At 42.2% G+C, this 18536-nt stretch overlaps 1 protein-coding gene across 4 annotated transcripts in view; it reads right to left on the bottom strand.

Annotated features, from left to right (window-relative positions):
• Positions 1-18536, bottom strand: part of PPP4R3A (protein phosphatase 4 regulatory subunit 3A) — a 79544-nt gene that overhangs the window by 40280 nt on the left and 20728 nt on the right. For 3 of the 4 annotated variants that reach the window (XM_038405846.2, XM_043515969.1, XM_038405847.2), the window contains exons 3-4: positions 6112-6210; positions 1827-2444 (exon numbers count right to left, since the gene is read on the bottom strand). The exons of the other annotated variant lie outside the window; for it this stretch is intronic. In XM_038405846.2, coding sequence (XP_038261774.1) covers positions 1827-2444; positions 6112-6210 — 717 coding nt within the window. The remainder of the gene's footprint in view (positions 1-1826; positions 2445-6111; positions 6211-18536) is intronic. 4 annotated transcript variants of the gene reach the window in all.

Here is an 18536-nt window from a genome sequence, read left to right on the forward strand (position 1 = left end):
CAAATTAATTCCAATTCAGCAGTCTCTTGTTGGAATCTGTTTTTGAAGTTTTTTTTGTTGAAGAAGTGCCATCAGCAAACAGTGTTCCAATTTTGTAATAAGTAAGATGGCAATGGGTGGGGGAGGGTAAGCACCTGTGAGGTGGACAAAGAGGCCAAGATTTTCAAAAGTGACTAAAGAGCCTGGATGCCTAATATAAGGCACCTAAATGGGCAGTTTTCAGAGGGTGGGTGAAGATCTTTCTGAAGATCAGGCCTTTAAAGTGTTTCAAGCTGGCCACCCCAAGATTATTAGTCAACTTTTGAAAATTTAGGCAATATGTGCATTCTCCCCATTCTACACACAGGAAAACAAATTCAGAGATCAAGTGATTCAGCTGAGGAGCATCATAGTCTAGTAAATTAGATAGACTAGAAATCAGGAGACCTGGGTTTGACTTGCCCATGTAACTATGGGCAAGTAATTTTAATCTTTCAGCCATAGTTTCCCCATCTGTTATGGGGTAACAATATTCAACAGGGTGTTTTGAGGCTCATCTAAATAAACTAAGCTTAAAATGTTAAGGCAAGTGTGACACATGGCTAAAAAGGGTTAAACATCCTGCAAAATAAATAACCCTCAAAAGACATGTGGGGAGATGATGTTTGTTTTTGTGTAATTACAAATATAGGAGTAGGGTCAACAATGTAAGCAACAGTCCCTGTCTATGCTGCATTCTGATAATTCAGAGGTCAAAAGAAGATCCTAACATTTAAATGAATTGTAAACACGGGATATCTTGGTATTCATATCTCTTTGAAATGTACTGTGAATGGTGGAGGAACAAGCAAATGGCCTTATGCTAATCCATATAGCTAAGTACTGGTTATGGACCTCCTTCAAAGTCATCCTAATTACCTTTTGTTCCCTGAGGAACTCCAACTTGTCAAAAGACATGAAATTGTATAAAAGATCCTTGGATCCTGATTTTGTCATCTCAGATCTGCTTAGGCTACATCGGGGAAGTCTGAGTCACAAGACTGAGGTCCCAGTTATGCTGGTATGTCCTGAATACGATATTTGGACATTGGACTATAAACTACGAACTATTTCTGAAAGAACTCTTTGCAACTACAAAGCTCGCCATCTCAGCTATGAATCTGCACCTAAATGAATTGAACTCATGTCTGTATGTACATTGATCTTTTAAACCATCTTTTAACCTCTTGTTTTTTAATAATTTTAATTTAGTTAATAAGAATTGGCTGTAGTGTGTATTTGGGTAAGATCTGAAACATTCATTAACCTGAGAGGTAATGTGTCCAATCCTTTGGGATTGGTAAAACCTTTTCTTTTATGTGATGAAATAAGATTTACAGAAATTTTCATCGTATCTGATGGGGGTTCTTGGATGGAGGCCTGAGGCTGGATTACTTTAAGGGAACTGTGTATGGACTTCTGAGTAAGCAGTAAGGTAATAACGAAGCTGTTTTATGCTGGCTTGGTAAATCTAAGTATTGGAATATCCACCAGCTTTTTGTGGTTTGGCTGCCCCATTTTTTGCAGTGCACCCTAATTGAGTGACCATAGCCGGGCCCCACTAGGACCACAGTCACAGCAAGTCTGCAGAAACATTTAACACTGTCGTCACTTATACAAACTACACAGTTACCAAGAAAACATGACCATTATCTCCATCATTCTTGCTTTTGTTTAGTTTAAGAAGCTAGGATCCATTGACTGCAGATTAATAAAATCCACATCTGTGTGCCTTACCAACTCTGCCTGGCTCTGATGAAAGCCTCAAGTCAACTTTCCACGTTAAAAAGTAAGAGCTTCAGACTTACCTGTAACATACCAACTATTTCCACTTTATTAAAAAAGATGAAGGAGTGAAGTGTTGACAGCATATTTTCTTCAAACACTGAGGGAGTGGGTAGAACCATATCTTGGATATACTGTACTCTGTATGTTTGATGAATTTTTTGCTTCAGCTCTGGATCAGATATAGGAATCACCTCTTTAAATTTTGCTGTTTTTGTCAGAAATTCCCTGTGTTTCCGTGACGGCGATAAAGAAGGATCATATTCTAGGCATCCAATTACGTCCATTATACATTCCTCAGAAAACATTACTTCAAAAAGTGCAGTTCTGTTCAAAAGGAAGATTCCCTTGATAATTTCATACAAGTGGTGTAGTCCTTCAAGGTTCTCCAAGTCCTCACACACATGAAAAATTTCTAAGAGCTTTTTAATATAGCCCTCATTTTCCAATGCTAGTGCGAGTTTTTCACGACGCAATGGGGAAGGCAGTGAAGATGCCACAAGTTCCGCAATTTCTTCTAGCCGATTCAATTCACAAGATGGCAATTCTAGACCTGGTGATGACATATCATCAAAACGTTCCTCCTCAGATTCATCTACAAGGTCCTGAGTAATATCCACTGAAGGATCTTTTCCTTGAACCTATTGCAATGAGACATTTTTTGTAAGTAAATTTTGTAACATTTCTACTGGCAATTTAAAAAAAAAAAATTTCTAAAAATGTACATTTCCAGTAAGGGACACAGGGTGAAGGAAAACAGCAAAAAGCCACACTACACTCCTTGATGGTACAAAGACTTCTAATCATATTTTTATTAAAAGAATGATCTGGAATGTCAATTATTCTACAGTAACTCCGTAACTCCTCACTTAAAGCGTCCCAGAAAAAGTTGTTTTGTTATTACGTTGCTGATCAATTAGGGAACATGCTCATTTAAAGTTGTGCAATGCTCCCTTATAACGTTGCTTGGCAGCCACCTGCTTTGTCCACTGCTTGCAGGAAGAGCAGCCCATTGGAGCTAGCTGGTAGGGGCTTGGAACCAGGGTGGACCGGCAGCCCCCACACCAGCTCCCCGCTCCCCTAAGTTCCCTGTGCAGCAGCTGCCCAGCAGGCTACCAATTGCCAGTAGTTCAGCTATCCCGCCCCCCAACTGCAATGTGCTGCTCCTGCTCTCTGCCTTGGAGCTGCTCCTGGGAGCCTCCTGCTTGCTGTGCAGGGGAAGGGGAGGGGGGAAGAGGTGGACTAATGTCAGGGTGTCCCCCTCCCCCTACTCCTGCCCCCTGCTTACCCATTCTCCAAAAAGAGCAAGGGGGAGACACATCAGGACTCAGGACTGAGAGAGCTGGCCACAGCTGCTGTCTCAACTTCTTGATCTTTTTAAAGGCAATGTACTTAAAATGTGGTGTCAGCGTACTTAAAGGGGCAATGCACATCTCTCTCTCTCTCTCCCACACACAGGATGTCTCTCTCTGTCTGCCATGCTGTCTCCCCTCCCTCCATTCCTGTTGCCTTGCAGAGTGTGAGGCTACATTAACCCTTGAGGGTGCAGCCGAATGCTAGATCATTTAGCACTAAGGCATTCCCTGGGAAATATCCCAGCCTCTCATTTACAGAGAGAGAGAGTGTGTGTGTGTGTGTGTGTGTCCCATTTACATTAATTCTTATGGGGAAATTGGATAACTTAACATTGTTTCGCTTAAAGTAGCATTTCTCAGGAACATAACTACAACATTAAGCGAGGAGTTACTGTACTTCCTGGAACCAAAAATAAATGCATGAATAAGTTTGCCATTTAAATACAATGCAGTTCAGGTTCTGATGTGCTTTTGAATCCTGGCATAAAAGGCACAGTATGGGAAACTGAACACCTTCATTAATATACGATTTTGAAACAGAGTAATTTTCTGCACTAGATATTTAATTGTATTCATTTGTATAAAGCTGAATACTTAAATGTCAGGAAACTGGAAATACAGGGAATAGAGAAATAGCAGAATTTTCTGAATACTTCAGGCAAAAAGGAAGACATTATTATCAGCACTTCTCAGGTGCCCATCACTAGAGCTTGAAAGGTCCCCTTGCCTCAGGTGAATAAGAAGTGTTCCCAGGTGAACAACACATCTGCAGAATCTAAACTTTCAATTAAAAATATTTTTTCTAACACTTATGACTTTGAATATAAGATTCTAATGCAAATAGATATTAAACTGATGCAGCGCAATCTTCTTAAGTCTATATACAACTTGTTCAACTACCTCTGCTACTGATCAGAACTTTCCACGAGCTACACCAGAATGAACTGACCAGAGTCTTGTCAGTGTTTACTGGTATTTCTTACATCCGTGGGTAGTAGTGAAAATGACAAGAATCAAGTCAGTTTTGTTCTGCTGCAGTTTGGGAAAGCTGAACATCAGCAGAGACAGGCACTGGTGCTATTCATTCAGAAAGAAGACCCAAAAATGAAGGTTGTTTCCAATACTCTGCCCTTTGTTCAATATATCTGCAGTAGCCAAAAAACTGAGGGATGGAAGAGGTTGACACTCTCACCCCATTGATGCAGCCAGGAGACTAGTGGAGATATATAACAACAAACACCTCATTCTTGCAGCAGTCAGAAGGCTGTGGAAGAGGATAGAAGAATAATGAGAACACTTCTCCACCCTCCTAGCAGCCAAAGAAGGCCAGGGGAAGGAGAGAGAGACTCAAAACCTTCAAATTTGGATGCCCTCCAGCCACGGGTGGATATAAAAGGTGGGGCCTCAAAACACAATCCAAGGATCACAACCTGGCAAGAACACTAGCACATTCTATTTTCCCAAAGCTGGGAATGATTGACTTTTCACCTGGGTATTCCCCGGGAACAGTGGGTGCCACCCTATCTTTTGAATCTGTCTATAGCTAACAGTTTTAATCCTCTGGCAATATTTCTGATTGTGGGTTCATGGGTGGGAAAGCTCAATGGGCTAAAACAGAAAAAATGAGATGTATGAAGACACTGATCTCTGGAGAGGAGAATTGGAAGGACAAAATATACAGGACAGAAGTAGAACAAAGAGAGGAGAGGAGGAGAGAAAGGAAAGACAGATAAAGGAGTAGTGGAAGAGATAAGGGGGCAGAGATAAAGAAAAGACACACCATGGTTTATTACAGAAAAGAAAAAGAACGAAGTGAAGCTAGGAAGAAGAGAAAGTAACATCAAGCAAACGAGACATTAGTAATAATATTCAATGAATTTATTTGATTAATCCCTTGGGTGGTATTTAAACATCTACATAGCTGGCCAAATACTATTATCACTGTGGAATACAGCAGATACATGCAGTCAATATATTTTCTGCTATTCAATCAGCCCTAGTAAAATACATTAAAAAATTGTATTAAATAGAAAGTTGATTGACGTCACAATTAAAATGCAGTGTACGATGAACAGTTTAACTGCTTTAAATTGAAAAGGTCAGAACTTTGGGGGGGGGGGAAATATAGAAGTACAGATCTGACTCCCAAACTAAAAGATGTGAAATAAATCCTTCAACCCCTGTCAGTCACCACAGGGACTCCATCACACACACGCAGAAGAATAATCCACTCAAGTAAATTAACCAAGTTCCCCTCTCTCTGTTACAGCAGAAAGGCAACTGAAACAGGAGGGTATGAGAGAGAAGGAAGAGAAATGCACAGATAAGAAAAAATTATATGAAGAACAGGGAATTAGGAGAAGCACAAGAACTAGGAGAGAAAACAGACTAGCATTAAGAAACCTACAAAAATGGAAAAGATAACAGGTAGATTAAATCAAATACAATCTCTATTCTATAATCACTTCTAATGTTGAAGTGCAGTTTGAAGCTATCTCCCACCTTAAAAAAAATGAAGTAATTAGTACCTAATGAAATCATTGTTATGAAACCTCATAGAATCATAGAAGTGTATGACTGGAAGGGACCTTGAGAGTCATCTAGTCCAGTCCCCTGCACTCAAGGCAGGACTAAGTAAAACTCAATACAGACCAATGTTTGTCTAACCTGTTTCATGAACCTGTACTTTGTGCAAACTTTCCTTAAGGAAAGTGTGGGTGAATCTCAAAGATACTTTTAATACATTTGAAAGCTCTCCTGAAAACTGTAACTGTTAAGCTTAGCACCAGACTTTATGGGGAAAGCAGCAGTTTCTCAATTACCAAATATGTAATTTTTTTCCTCTGCATTTTTACTTACAAGTACTATGCTTAATCTCATTATTAAAACAGTCCATAAAAATCAAAGGCATAACATTGCAACATCCAGATAATCTTCCATTTTTAAAACATACCTGACATATTTTTTCCCATATTTCATCACATCCAGCTTTTTCTTGAAAGCTAAGTGCCAAGTCATAATTTTCAGCTTCAGACCACACAATCAAAGTGTCCTTGAAAGAGATGGAGTTATATTTTAGCTATAACAGGCTTTAAAAATGTTTTAAAAAAGAGTGATCTATCAGTTAATTTAACAAGGCAAATGTGAAACCAAAAACCAGAAGGACAGTATAACAATACATATTCAATCATCATATTTTAAAGTTATGTTTGAAGCTTCTAGGATCTTGAAATAGTCACATTTTATACAAACCAAAATAAACCAAGTCAAAGAATAATACTGAAAACTGTTTTAATCTTACTTTATGCAACTAAAAATTATATTTGAATAATGTAAATATCATTCTTTAGCTTCAGGATGCGCAAAAAGAAAAGGAGTACTTGTGGAACCTTAGAAACTAACAAATTTATTTGAGCATAAGCTTTCGTGAGCTACAGCTCTATGCATCCAATTAAGTGAGCTGTAGCTCACGAAAGCTTATGCTCAAATAAATTTGCTAGTCTCTAAGGTGCCACAAGTACTCCTTTTCTTTTTGCGCATACAGACCAACATGGCTGCTACTCTGAAACGTAGCTTCATGATGTAATTATTCTCCTTCCCTCCCTAATAAAACATGCTAACAAGTACAATATATCAGTTATATTAAATAGACTTCCATGGGACTAATGACGGTGCATAAAATTAAACACATGCATAAGTCATGTGCAGGATCAGGGTCACAGTCAGCTTCCAGACCTGTTATGCCCCAGAAAGCGCTATGATGATGCAGTGTCTAGATACCATGGCGATGTATTTCTAAAAATGCCCATAAATTTGAAACGATGACAAAACTATTGTTAAGCATGGAGCTAATTTATTGGGTGTATGAATGTCTTTTCTACCACTATACTCAACTGTATGCCCTCCCCACCTTTATTTTAAATCTGAAAGGATATAACATTTTACCAGTTTACAAGACCACAAAACTGGGTTGAAATGGCACCAAGTTGTGCTTGTCTCTTACTAAGCCTGTGACCATGTCCAAGTGTTGCCCTGTAGTTTACAGAAACTGGATACTCTCATAAAGAACCAACCTTCCACACAAACTTCCTCGTGGCTGGACTTTACAAAAACTAGACAAGCCATTTACAAAACACACTTTGCTTCTCTACAAAAGAAAAAGGACACTAAGCTATCTAAACTACTATATGCCACAAGGGGCCACAACAATGGTTCCCGTAACCCACCCAGCAATATTGTTAATCTATCCAACTATACTCTTAGCCCAGCAGAAGAATCTGTCCTATCTCGGGGCCTCTCCTTTTGCCCCTCCACCCCCACGAACATGATACAGTTCTGTGGTGACCTAGAATCCTATTTTCGACGTCTCCGACTGAAGGAATATTTCCAACACACCTCTGACCAACATATTAAGCCACAGAGACCTTCCTGCCAACACTACAAAAAGAAGGATTCTGGGTGGACTCCTCCTGAAGGTCGAAACAGCAGCCTGGATTTCTACATAGACTGCTTCCGCCGACGTGCACGAGCTGAAATTGTGGAAAAGCAGCATCGCTTACCCCATAACCTCAGCCATGCAGAACACAGTGCCATCCACAGCCTCAGAAACAACTCTGACATCATAATCAAAAAGGCTGACAAAGGAGGTGCTGTCGTCATCATGAATAGGTCGGAGTATGAACAAGAGGCTACTAGGCAGCTCTCCAACACCACTTTCTACAAGCCATTACCCTCTGATCCCACTGAGAGTTACCAAAAGAAACTACAGCATTTGCTCAAGAAACTCCCTGAAAAAGCACAAGAACAAATCCGCACAGACACACCTCTGGAGCCCCGACCTGGGGTATTCTATCTGCTACCCAAGATCCATAAACCTGGAAATCCTGGACGCCCCATCATCTCAGGCATTGGCACCCTGACAGCAGGATTGTCTGGCTATGTAGACTCCCTCCTCAGGCCCTTCGTTACCAGCACTCCCAGCTATCTTCGAGACACCACTGACTTCCTGAGGAAACTACAGTCCATTGGTGATCTTCCTAAAAACACCATCCTAGCCACTATGGATGTAGAAGCCCTCTACACCAACATTCCACACAAAGATGGACTACAAGCCGTCAGGAACAGTATCCCCGAGACTGTCACGGCTAACCTGGTGGCTGAACTTTGTGACTTTGTCCTGACCCATAACTATTTCACATTTGGTGACAATGTATACCTTCAAATCAGCGGCACTGCGATGGGTACCTGCATGGCCCCACAGTATGCCAACATTTTTATGGCTGACTTAGAACAACGCTTCCTCAGCTCTCGTCCTCTAATGCCCCTACTCTACTTGCGCTACATTGATGACATCTTCATCATCTGGACCCATGGAAAAGAAGCTCTTGAGGAATTCCACCATGATTTCAACAATTTCCATCCCACCATCAACCTCAGCCTGGACCAGTCCACACAAGAGATCCACTTCCTGGACACTACGGTGCTCATAAGCGATGGTCACATAAACACCACCCTATATCGGAAACCTACTGACCGCTATTCCTACCTACATGCCTCTAGCTTTCATCCAGATCATACCACTCGATCCATTGTCTACAGCCAAGCGCTACGATATAACCGCATTTGCTCCAACCCCTCAGACAGAGACAAACACCTACAAGATCTCTATCATGCATTCCTACAACTACAATACCCACCTGCTGAAGTGAAGAAACAGATTGACAGAGCCAGAAGAGTACCCAGAAGTCACCTACTACAGGCCAGGCCCAACAAAGAAAACAACAGAACGCCACTAGCCATCACCTTCAGCCCCCAACTAAAACCTCTCCAACGCATCATCAAGGATCTACAACATATCCTGAAGGACGACCCATCACTCTCACAGATCTTGGGAGATAGACCAGTCCTTGCTTACAGACAGCCCCCCAATCTGAAGCAAATACTCACCAGCAACCACCCACCACACAACAGAACCACTAACCCAGGAACCTATCCTTGCAACAAAGCCCGTTGCCAACTCTGTCCACATATCTATTCAGGGGATACCATCATAGGGCCTAATCACATCAGCCACACTATCAGAGGCTCGTTCGCCTGCGCATCTACCAATGTGATATATGCCATCATGTGCCAGCAATGCCCCTCTGCCATGTACATTGGCCAAACTGGACAGTCTCTACGTAAAAGAATGAATGGACACAAATCAGACGTCAAGAATTATAACATTCAAAAACCAGTTGGAGAACACTTCAATCTCTCTGGTCACTCGATCACAGACCTAAGAGTGGCTATCCTTCAACAAAAAAGCTTCAAAAACAGACTCCAACGAGAGACTGCTGAATTGGAATTAATTTGCAAACTGGATACAATTAACTTAGGCTTGAATAGAGACTGGGAATGGATGAGTCATTACACAAAGTAAAACTATTTCCCCATGGTATTTCTCCCTCCCACCCCACCCCCACTGTTCCTCTGATATTCTTGTTAACTGCTGGAATTAGCCTACCTTGCTTGTCACCATGAAAGGTTTTCCTCCTTTCCCCCCCCTGCTGCTGGTGATGGCTTATCTTAAGTGATCACTCTCCTTACAGTGTATATGATAAACCCATTGTTTCATGTTCTGTGTGTGTGTGTGTGTGTGTGTGTGTGTGTGTGTGTGTGTGTGTGTGTGTGTGTGTGTGTGTGTGTGTGTGTGTGTGTGTGTGTGTGTGTGTGTGTGTGTGTGTGTGTGTGTGTGTGTGTAAATCTCTCCTCTGCTTTTTCCACCAAATGCATCCGATGAAGTGAGCTGTAGCTCACGAAAGCTTATGCTCTAATAAATTTGTTAGTCTCTAAGGTGCCACGGGTACTCCTTTTCTTTTTGAGAAATCAGCATAGTACATGCAGGGGTATTAAACAGACATAGAAGCTGATAATCTGGTGTACCTTTTCAAACAAAGGTATCAATTCTCTCTCTGAGCAGGGCTATGAGGCAACATATTGCTAAAATAACAGACTGTCGATAATTCCCTTTACATGCATTTCGGTATAATCTACTTTATTTAAGTAGTGCATTCAAGTTTAGTTTGCAGCGTTGCAGCTGTGTTGGTCCCAGGATATGAGAGTGACAAGGAAGGTGAGGATATATCTTTTATTGAACCAAATTTTGTTCATGGAAGGGACAAGCTTTTGAGCTTCACAGAGCTCTTCCTCAGGTCTGGAGAAAGTAACCAGAGTGTCATTTAGGAACTTCTTTTTCTCTTCTTGTACCATTTAAAAGAAATCGATTTAGAGTTATACATCTGGCCTGATAAAAGACCACCTTCTGTAGTCAAATGCAAAAATATACACTCACTCACTGGATATATAGAAAATTAAAACATCAGAAACTATTTTCTGATCAAATTCAACGTTTAAATCTGAAGCATGCTATAAAACAGAATACCTATGCTACATTATGCACAACCTTGTTTAGTTTACTACTCTCATTTTTAAAGGAGTTCATTTTAAATTTGTCATACTGATAGGTTACAAGAGACTTACATAATTAAACATTTAATATGTCAATTGGGTTTTTGTTTACTTCAACAAGCATTAAATGGATAATAACCATAAAGGGAAAGTGAGCATTTTTATTTTAAAGTGAACTTGCCAGAAAAATATCTTCATTTTTGCCTCTAGCCATTACCCAATCCCCAATGCTTAAAAAAAAACAAAGCTAGTCAAATAGCACAGCACTACTATCCTACTCCACTGTGAGCAAGTCAATCAAGAAAATAATATCCTTTTGCCATTACCAGAGCAGCTATTCAGCTTCAAATATACCACTGGGTTTATCTTGCAAACGGCAGTTTACCTTTTCTTTTTCCAAAGGGTTGGGGAAGAGGTGGTGGACAGAAGGAACAGATTTAGCAAGCCACCTCCAAAATACAAAAGGGAAAAAGTTGCAATGAATGATGTATGCTCATGCGAGACAGATTACAATGCGTTGGTGGTAAATCAGCAGCACATGGTGCTGCTGTCACCTAATGAGGAAGGAAAATACAATAGCCTATAATTTTTAGGAGGGGCGGGGGGAGAGGAAAAAAAAAAGATAGTAGGAAAGAAAACTGAAGACCATTGAAATAATGACAATAGAACCAGATATCAAATACTGATGTTTCTTCAGCACAGTTTCTTATTTTACCACCACCTAACTGAAAATTGCAGTTACTCTATGAATCTGTATCAAACTCTAGCACTACCTATACTGAAACTTTTGTCAATAATACATAGCAATAGCACCCACAGACCCCAATCGGAATCAGGTCCCCATTGTGCCAGGCCCTGTGTTTATTTAAAAGATTAATTTCACTTTAAATAGTAATGCTAACTGATATAGATAGTACAGTAGATAAAATTCTCATTTAATTGGGTGCTGTTTGATTGCTGGACAAACCATCTCAAAGCAGAAAGAAGTCAATAGGTAGGATGCATGTTTCCCCTCTGTCAAAGACATGACCATCAAGACTAATAGGGAAGTTACTCATAACAAGAAGGAAAGAACCAGGAAGGTCAAACATAATTATTCATATAATAGTTTAACATAATGGTTCTCAAGCTTTTTTCATTTGCGGACCTCTAAAAAATTTTGAATGGAGGTACAGACCCCTTTGGAAATCTCAGACAATCTGCAGACCCCTCAGGCGTCCACTGACCAGAGGTTGAGAACTGCTGGTTTAAACATAATTACTTCTGTTGAACATCAGCTACTGCTTTTCAAATAAGGTCAAGCAATATCCTTTCTATCTTTTCCTAATATCGAGTTTACATAGCATTCTACTTTTTGAAAACATTAACTAAAGAAATTACTAGCAAAAATATTTTGGATAAGGAAACATCCTTTAACAGCTTTCAAGGTTGCTTTGTTTATTAAGTTCATAAAAGCAACATTCGATTTATCATACTAGTGTTTCCAAACTTTGTTAGAGCTACTTATCTTACTGCCTTCAACTCTTGTCACATATATATTACAAATGCATACATAATCTTCTCAAAATAAGCCTAGAATAAGCCACTATGCTGTTATGCTCCTAACTGCTTTGGAATTAGACTATTCATGGTTTCTAAATGGCAAATGAATTTACAAAAAAATGGTTACCTATCTTTTTCATAACTGTTGTTCTTCGAGATGTGTTGCTTGTGTCCATTGTAAGTAGGTGTATGTGAGCCGCGTGCACAATCGGAAGGTTTTTCCCCTAGCAGTGCCTGTCGGGTCAGCTGTGGAGCCCCCTGGAGTGGCATACTGGAGTGGCAGTGAGTATAGGTCCCCGCCGACCCGCCACCTCTTCAGTTCCTTCTTGCCAGATACTCCGACAGAGGGCAGGTGGGTGGGTGTTGGAATGGACATGAGCAACACTTCTCAAAGAACAACAGTTATGAAAGATAGTTAAACTCTTTTTTCTTCAAGTGATTGTTCATGTCAATTCCAAGTAGGTGACTCCCAAGCAGTCCCCCAGAGGAGGGGTCAGAGTTCACAGAGCTGCTAGCTATAGCACGGCTCTACCAAATGCAGCATAGTCTCTCGCCTGCTGAGCGATGGCGTAGTGCAATGTAAAGATGTGAATAGACAACCATGTCGCCACCCTGCAGATGTTCTGAATGGGGACCTGTGCCAGGATTGCTGCAGATGAAGCCTGTGCTCCTGTGGAGTGCGCTGTCAATGCAGGGGACGGAATCTTTGCCACGTCATAGCACGTTCTGATGCAGGCCGTGATCCAAGAAGAGATTCTCTGAGACGAAACAGGGAGACCCTTCATTCTTTTGGCAATAGAGATGAAGAGCTGCGTCAACTTCCTAAATGGCTTTGTTCACTCGATGTAAAAGGCTAATGCCCGTCTGACATCAAGGGAACGTAGCATATGTTCCTTGTTATTGGCATGCGGGCTTAGGATACGACACTGGCAGAAAGATGTCCTGATTCGCGTGAAATTGTAAAACTGCCTTCGGGAGGAAAGCTGGGTGCAGCTGCAATTGTACCATGTCCTTATATAAAACGGTATAAGGGGGCTTGGACGTCAAAGCCTTGAGCTCAGAAAGCCTCCTGGCTGATGTTGCAGCCCCTAGGAACGCCACTTTCCAAGACAGGTAGAACAGAGAGCACGTTGCTAGAAGCTCAAAGAGAGGGACCATCAGTCTTGAGAGCACCTGGTTAAGATCCCATAAAGGATCAGTTGTTTTACTTGGGGTACCATGTGTTCAGCCCATTGAGGAAACGGCCAACCACAGGGTTAGTAAACACCGAGCGTCCCGTTGAGCCGGGATGGAAAGCCGAAATTGCCGCCAGGTGCACCGTTACTGACTAAACCGCCAGCCCCTGTTGCTTCAGGTGAAGCAAGTAGTCCAGGATAAAGGGAATCAGGACTGTAATGGAGGAGTACCTTTCTGGAGAGACCAAATGGAAAATCTCTTCCACTCTGCCAGATGAGTGGTGTGAGTGGAAGGCTTCCTGCTGCCAAGGAGAACCTCCCAAACAGAGTCTGAGCAGGTAAGTTCAAGCACATTCAGCCATGAAGTTTCCATGCTGCGAGATGGAGACACACTAGATTGAGGTGCTGGAGGTGGCTGTGTGATCAAGTCCAGAACCAAGGGCAAAGTCATGAGCGTATTCACTGACAGGTCCAGCAGAGTGGTAAACCAGTGTTGACATGGCCATGCTGGTGCTATTAAAATCAATGACACTTTCTCTTGCTGGACCTTGTGGATGAACAGGAAAGGCAGGAATGCATACATCAGGCGTCCTTTCCAGGACAGTAAGAAGGCATCTGCGAGCGAGTCCGGGCTGTGGTTCAGGAAGGAGCAGGGGTCCTCCTGACCTTCTAGCTCACAGAGGTCCTCCCGTGCAGGTGCTTCCCGCGCAGGGGCAGATGCGGTGCTGGACACAAACTCTGCCGGGTTCAGTGCCAGCCTGGGCACCTGGCTCCAAACCCCTTGGTGGCCCTCACCATGGAAGCAGACAGAGGTCCCCATCTGTCCGAGGTGACCGAAAGTGACCTGAAGCTTGGCCCATGGGCTTGATGATAGGCCCATGTGGTCCAGAATGGCCACTGAGTGGGTGCCTGTCACTGTAGCGGCCCAGGCATCATCAGAAGTTGTTGTGTCTCGTTATGCCTAGAGTGATGAAATCAGTGGAAGATGCATCTGGAAACGTATGATTCCAGCTCCGACTCAGAGTCTGATCTCTGGCTCCACAGCGGTGCCGGGCAGGACAGTGCTGGTGCTGAGGCGAGGACAACCGGTGGCGCAGCATTTCCAGTTTGCCCTTAGACAATCCAGCCTTCCTGCACAGTGCTGGAGCTGCCAATGCCAGCACTCTCTGTGTTGCCTGCGCTGTCAGCTCTGCCAGCGCCGGGGAGTGCTGGGTTGCCATCTCTATGAGGTCCCTGGAGGCCTCAAATGTGTCAGGAATGGATGGCATGTTCAACGCCCCAATTTAGCTCTCCCGTCTCGGGGAATCCAACTGAACCGGATTCAACGATTCTGCCTGGGCGGCCAGAGTCAACGGCTGTCCCTGAGCAGGAGCTGAGTGCCCAGAAATGGGATGCATTCCACGGGCCCCATCACACTGCACTGCTCAGACTGTTGGTAAGCACCCCCTTTCATCTCTTCTCTGCTTATGTAGCACTGGCGAGTGAAGTCGATGCTGAGAAGTCACTGAACTAGTCTTCAGTACCAGAGAGTGGCGGTGCCATAGGTCTCTGGGCACCAAACCGCGGCCTCCCTTACTGAGGCCAGTGCGTTTCGCACCAAAGTGCTGGGCTTGGATTCCAAAGCAGTATGAGCCAGCTGGAGATAGAGAGCTAACTCCATAAGGAGAAGTCTAAAGTTTCTCTTCTTAGTCCTTGGGTGGAAGCTCCTGCAGATCTTGCACTTGTTGGTCTGGTGGGCTTCCCCCAAGCACTTTAAGCAGGAGTAGTGACGACCTACCCTGGCATAGGCTTCTGGCAAGACCTGCAAGGTTCGAAGCCTTGAGACCGAGGCATGCCCAGTCCCCAGAGGGGAGTAGGAAAACCAGGGGGGTGAGGGGCTGTGTAAACCCAAACAGATACCTTATCTACAAACTAACTAACTAAAACACTAGAAAACCTATACTAAGTAGAACTATATACAATACAAGAACTGGTCGCTAGGAGACGTGCTTGCCCAAGGCAAGAGAACAAAGTAGCTCCAACAACCATGACTGGCTTAGGCTACCCACCAAGAATGCTCTGGGCTCAATCTTGGTGAGAAGGGATCCACTATTCCAGAGGAGTACATTGGTCACAGACTGTTTTGATGACAAAAGGAAATTCAGTCTCAGAGTAAACTCTCAGTGAGTTCAGCCTGGGCTAAAATCAGAACCATGAACTTCCTATATGATAGGCAGTCAGTGAAATAAAAAGAGAACATCTTCACCCAGCCATTATGTAAGTGGGGTTGTTCCTAAGTGACAAAAATGAGCATGTGTTGCTGCTTTATTATTTCAGGAATGCCATTAGTATATGGAACTTCACTTAATATTTAAACTGATAGCTAGAAGACAGGAGCCAAATTGGGGTGATGGACAAGTGTCTCATGGCTAGGGGATTTTATATGGAGCATCCCACAAGGAACTTTCCTCTCTTTGTCGAAGTGCATCAGGGAAACCCTTGCTCAGAGGTTTAGCCATTACTTGGAAATGCAGACGATACCTTCTAGCTTGAAGGAATCCAACACCATTTTGCTGTACGAGAAGGGTGATTGTGAAGTTCTAAAGAACTATCATCCAATATGCCTGCTCTCACATGTCTACATGCTGTTCACTAAAATAATAACAAACCGCAGAATCTTGGACAAGCAGCAGCTGAGAGAGTAGGCAGGTTTTTGAAGGAATTTCAGCATAATGGACCATATTTTCACTACAAAACAGCTATTGGAGTGCTCAAGAGAGTACAAATTCCCTTTATGCATTGCCTTCATCAACTATAAAAAAGCATTCGACAGCGTAGAGATCGATGGAATGCTGAAAGCTCTTGCAGAGTAGGGCATCGTCACAAACTACAGACTATTAAAGGAAGCAAACCGACTGCACTACAGGTATAACTCTGTTCGACACTCCCGTTCACAGCCCAGTCAAAAAAGGTGTGAAGCAAGGAGACACAGTTTCACCAAAACTCTTCACAGCCTGTCTCGAAATGGTAATGAGGTGGATGAATTGGAAGGGTGGAATCAGCACCAATGGAGAGCAGTTAAACCATCTCAGATTTACAGACGATGTTGTGTTGATAGCCGAAAACACTATCAAACTACAGAAAACAAAATCTATGTGGTCTAATGCCTTGCCAAAACAGTAATCAAGGGAGGAGAACAAAAAGAAGTTGAGCAATAAGTTTATTTGGGCCAAAAAAATTAACATGTGCCATGATCAGGAAGATGAACTCTCACCAAGAAAGCAAGCTGGTTGGTGCACATTCAATTCTATCAAGGATGTCTCCAAGAAAAAAAATCAAGGCAACAAGTGCCAACCTCTTCAACTCAACAGTACTGCTGGCAATGTTGTATGGCAGCGAAACATGGGTGCTAACGAAGATAGAGGAGCAACAACTGTCTATCATGGAGAAGGGGATGGAAAGAAGAATTTGCGGGATTTCAATGGCAACTGAGTCCCCAATGAAGTGATCAAACAGCAGAGTGGAGTGCAGGATGTCATTGTTGAAAGCGGGTACAATAAATGCGATGGGTAGGGCATATAGCAAGGCTCACTGACAATCGATGGACTGCAGCTGTCGCCAAGTGGTATCCATGGGAACTGAAACGACCACTCGGCCGATCTCCAAAGAGATGGGAAGATTTTAATCATGAAAACGCATGGCCGTATATGGAGAAGGAAGCCCAGGATAAGAGAAGAATGGAAGACTTGTGCGATCAGCACAATCTATATGAGGGACTGATTGATCAAGGTGATAGACACTTTTTAGCAAGAATTTAGCTAAAACACATGAGAGAAGACTATCAGCAAGCTATTGCTGAGTAACTCTTTCTCTCAACTCTGAGAATCATGCATGTCTGCTTGCTGCTTTGAAGAAATATCTTGTGCCAGGTGGATGAGTCAACACTGCCTTGTCCTGGGAAAAGAGAATTTTTACTGTTTGGCATAGGTAGTCAATAGCGATCTGTCCTTTTCATATCCTCATATTGGTAACACTTGGTCAGAGGTAGTAAAATTAAGAATCCCATCTAGGAATTCTGACCATGTCCCTTTTAAAGAAAGCTATGCATTGGACATGGAATTTAAGTACTTTCAGGTTCACTATTTGCAGAGGCTGCACCCCTGTTCTGCACTTATCAACATAAGGATTGATTTATTGTCACACTTTCAACAGGGTAATGACATCTCTTGAATTTCATTCAGAATGCAGCACAATTAGTTGCTGGTTTGACATCACTCACCATATTATGTCCATCATATGTAAATTTTGGCTGCTTAAAGTGACAGATGATGGTTTTTAAAGCTCTAACATTATAGGCCATGGCCACGTTTGAGATCTCTTTCTTAAGCCCCAACCTGACGTATATTTCTGGAGACACTATGTTTTAGGAATCCCACCATTGCAGATCAAATCAGCAGGTGACTGCTGCTTTGCTGCAAGTAAGCGGGGCTACCATCCAGAATTTACTCACCCTTGAAATTTGTCTTAATTCATTTCTACTCATTTTTAAAAGTTCCTTTTAAAATAAATCTCAAGGTTTTTTGTTTTTGTTTTTGTTTTTTTTTAAAGTGGGACCAGTGTTGGCTCCATGTTATCATCATATTCTCACTTTCTTCTCCCCATAACCCTACCAAAAATAAAAATAAAAATCACACTTTTTCAGCAGATTCGAGAGAGGTTTCATTTGAATGTTAGCGAGATGGTTACTAATTATGCTTGTGGAAGAGTTGGGGCTTTATAAGAATGAGTAATTTCAAAGAGTTGATGCCTTGGAAACAATTCTGTAGTAAGATGAATCTTGTAGCAAGAGATGCTGATCTTAATTCTAGAAAACTGACCGTGTTCTGTAGTCTTTTCTTGCACTAGTACTGACATGTTTAAAGGATCATCAGCCATCTTTGCAGGCATCTATAGTCAGTTCTGAAGATGTAACAGAAAAGACACCTTAATGTTATTGCATCGTATAATCTACCATCTAATGGATACTGTGACATGATGTTCTGATGACATGCTGTAGCCTGACCTGCTGGTAAACCAAGTTTCAAAAAATATTCTCTGAGGCATCAGCTATGTCAAGCCAGAACACCACATTCCCTCAAACAGATAGGAATGAATAGACAGTTTCAGCTGATACCTACTGAAGTAATCTTCTGGCAATATTGCTAATATGACTGATGCGAATACTTTTATTCTG

The sequence above is a fragment of the Dermochelys coriacea genome, chromosome 6, assembly GCF_009764565.3.
Source record: "Dermochelys coriacea isolate rDerCor1 chromosome 6, rDerCor1.pri.v4, whole genome shotgun sequence".
Classification (NCBI taxonomy): domain Eukaryota; kingdom Metazoa; phylum Chordata; order Testudines; family Dermochelyidae; genus Dermochelys; species Dermochelys coriacea.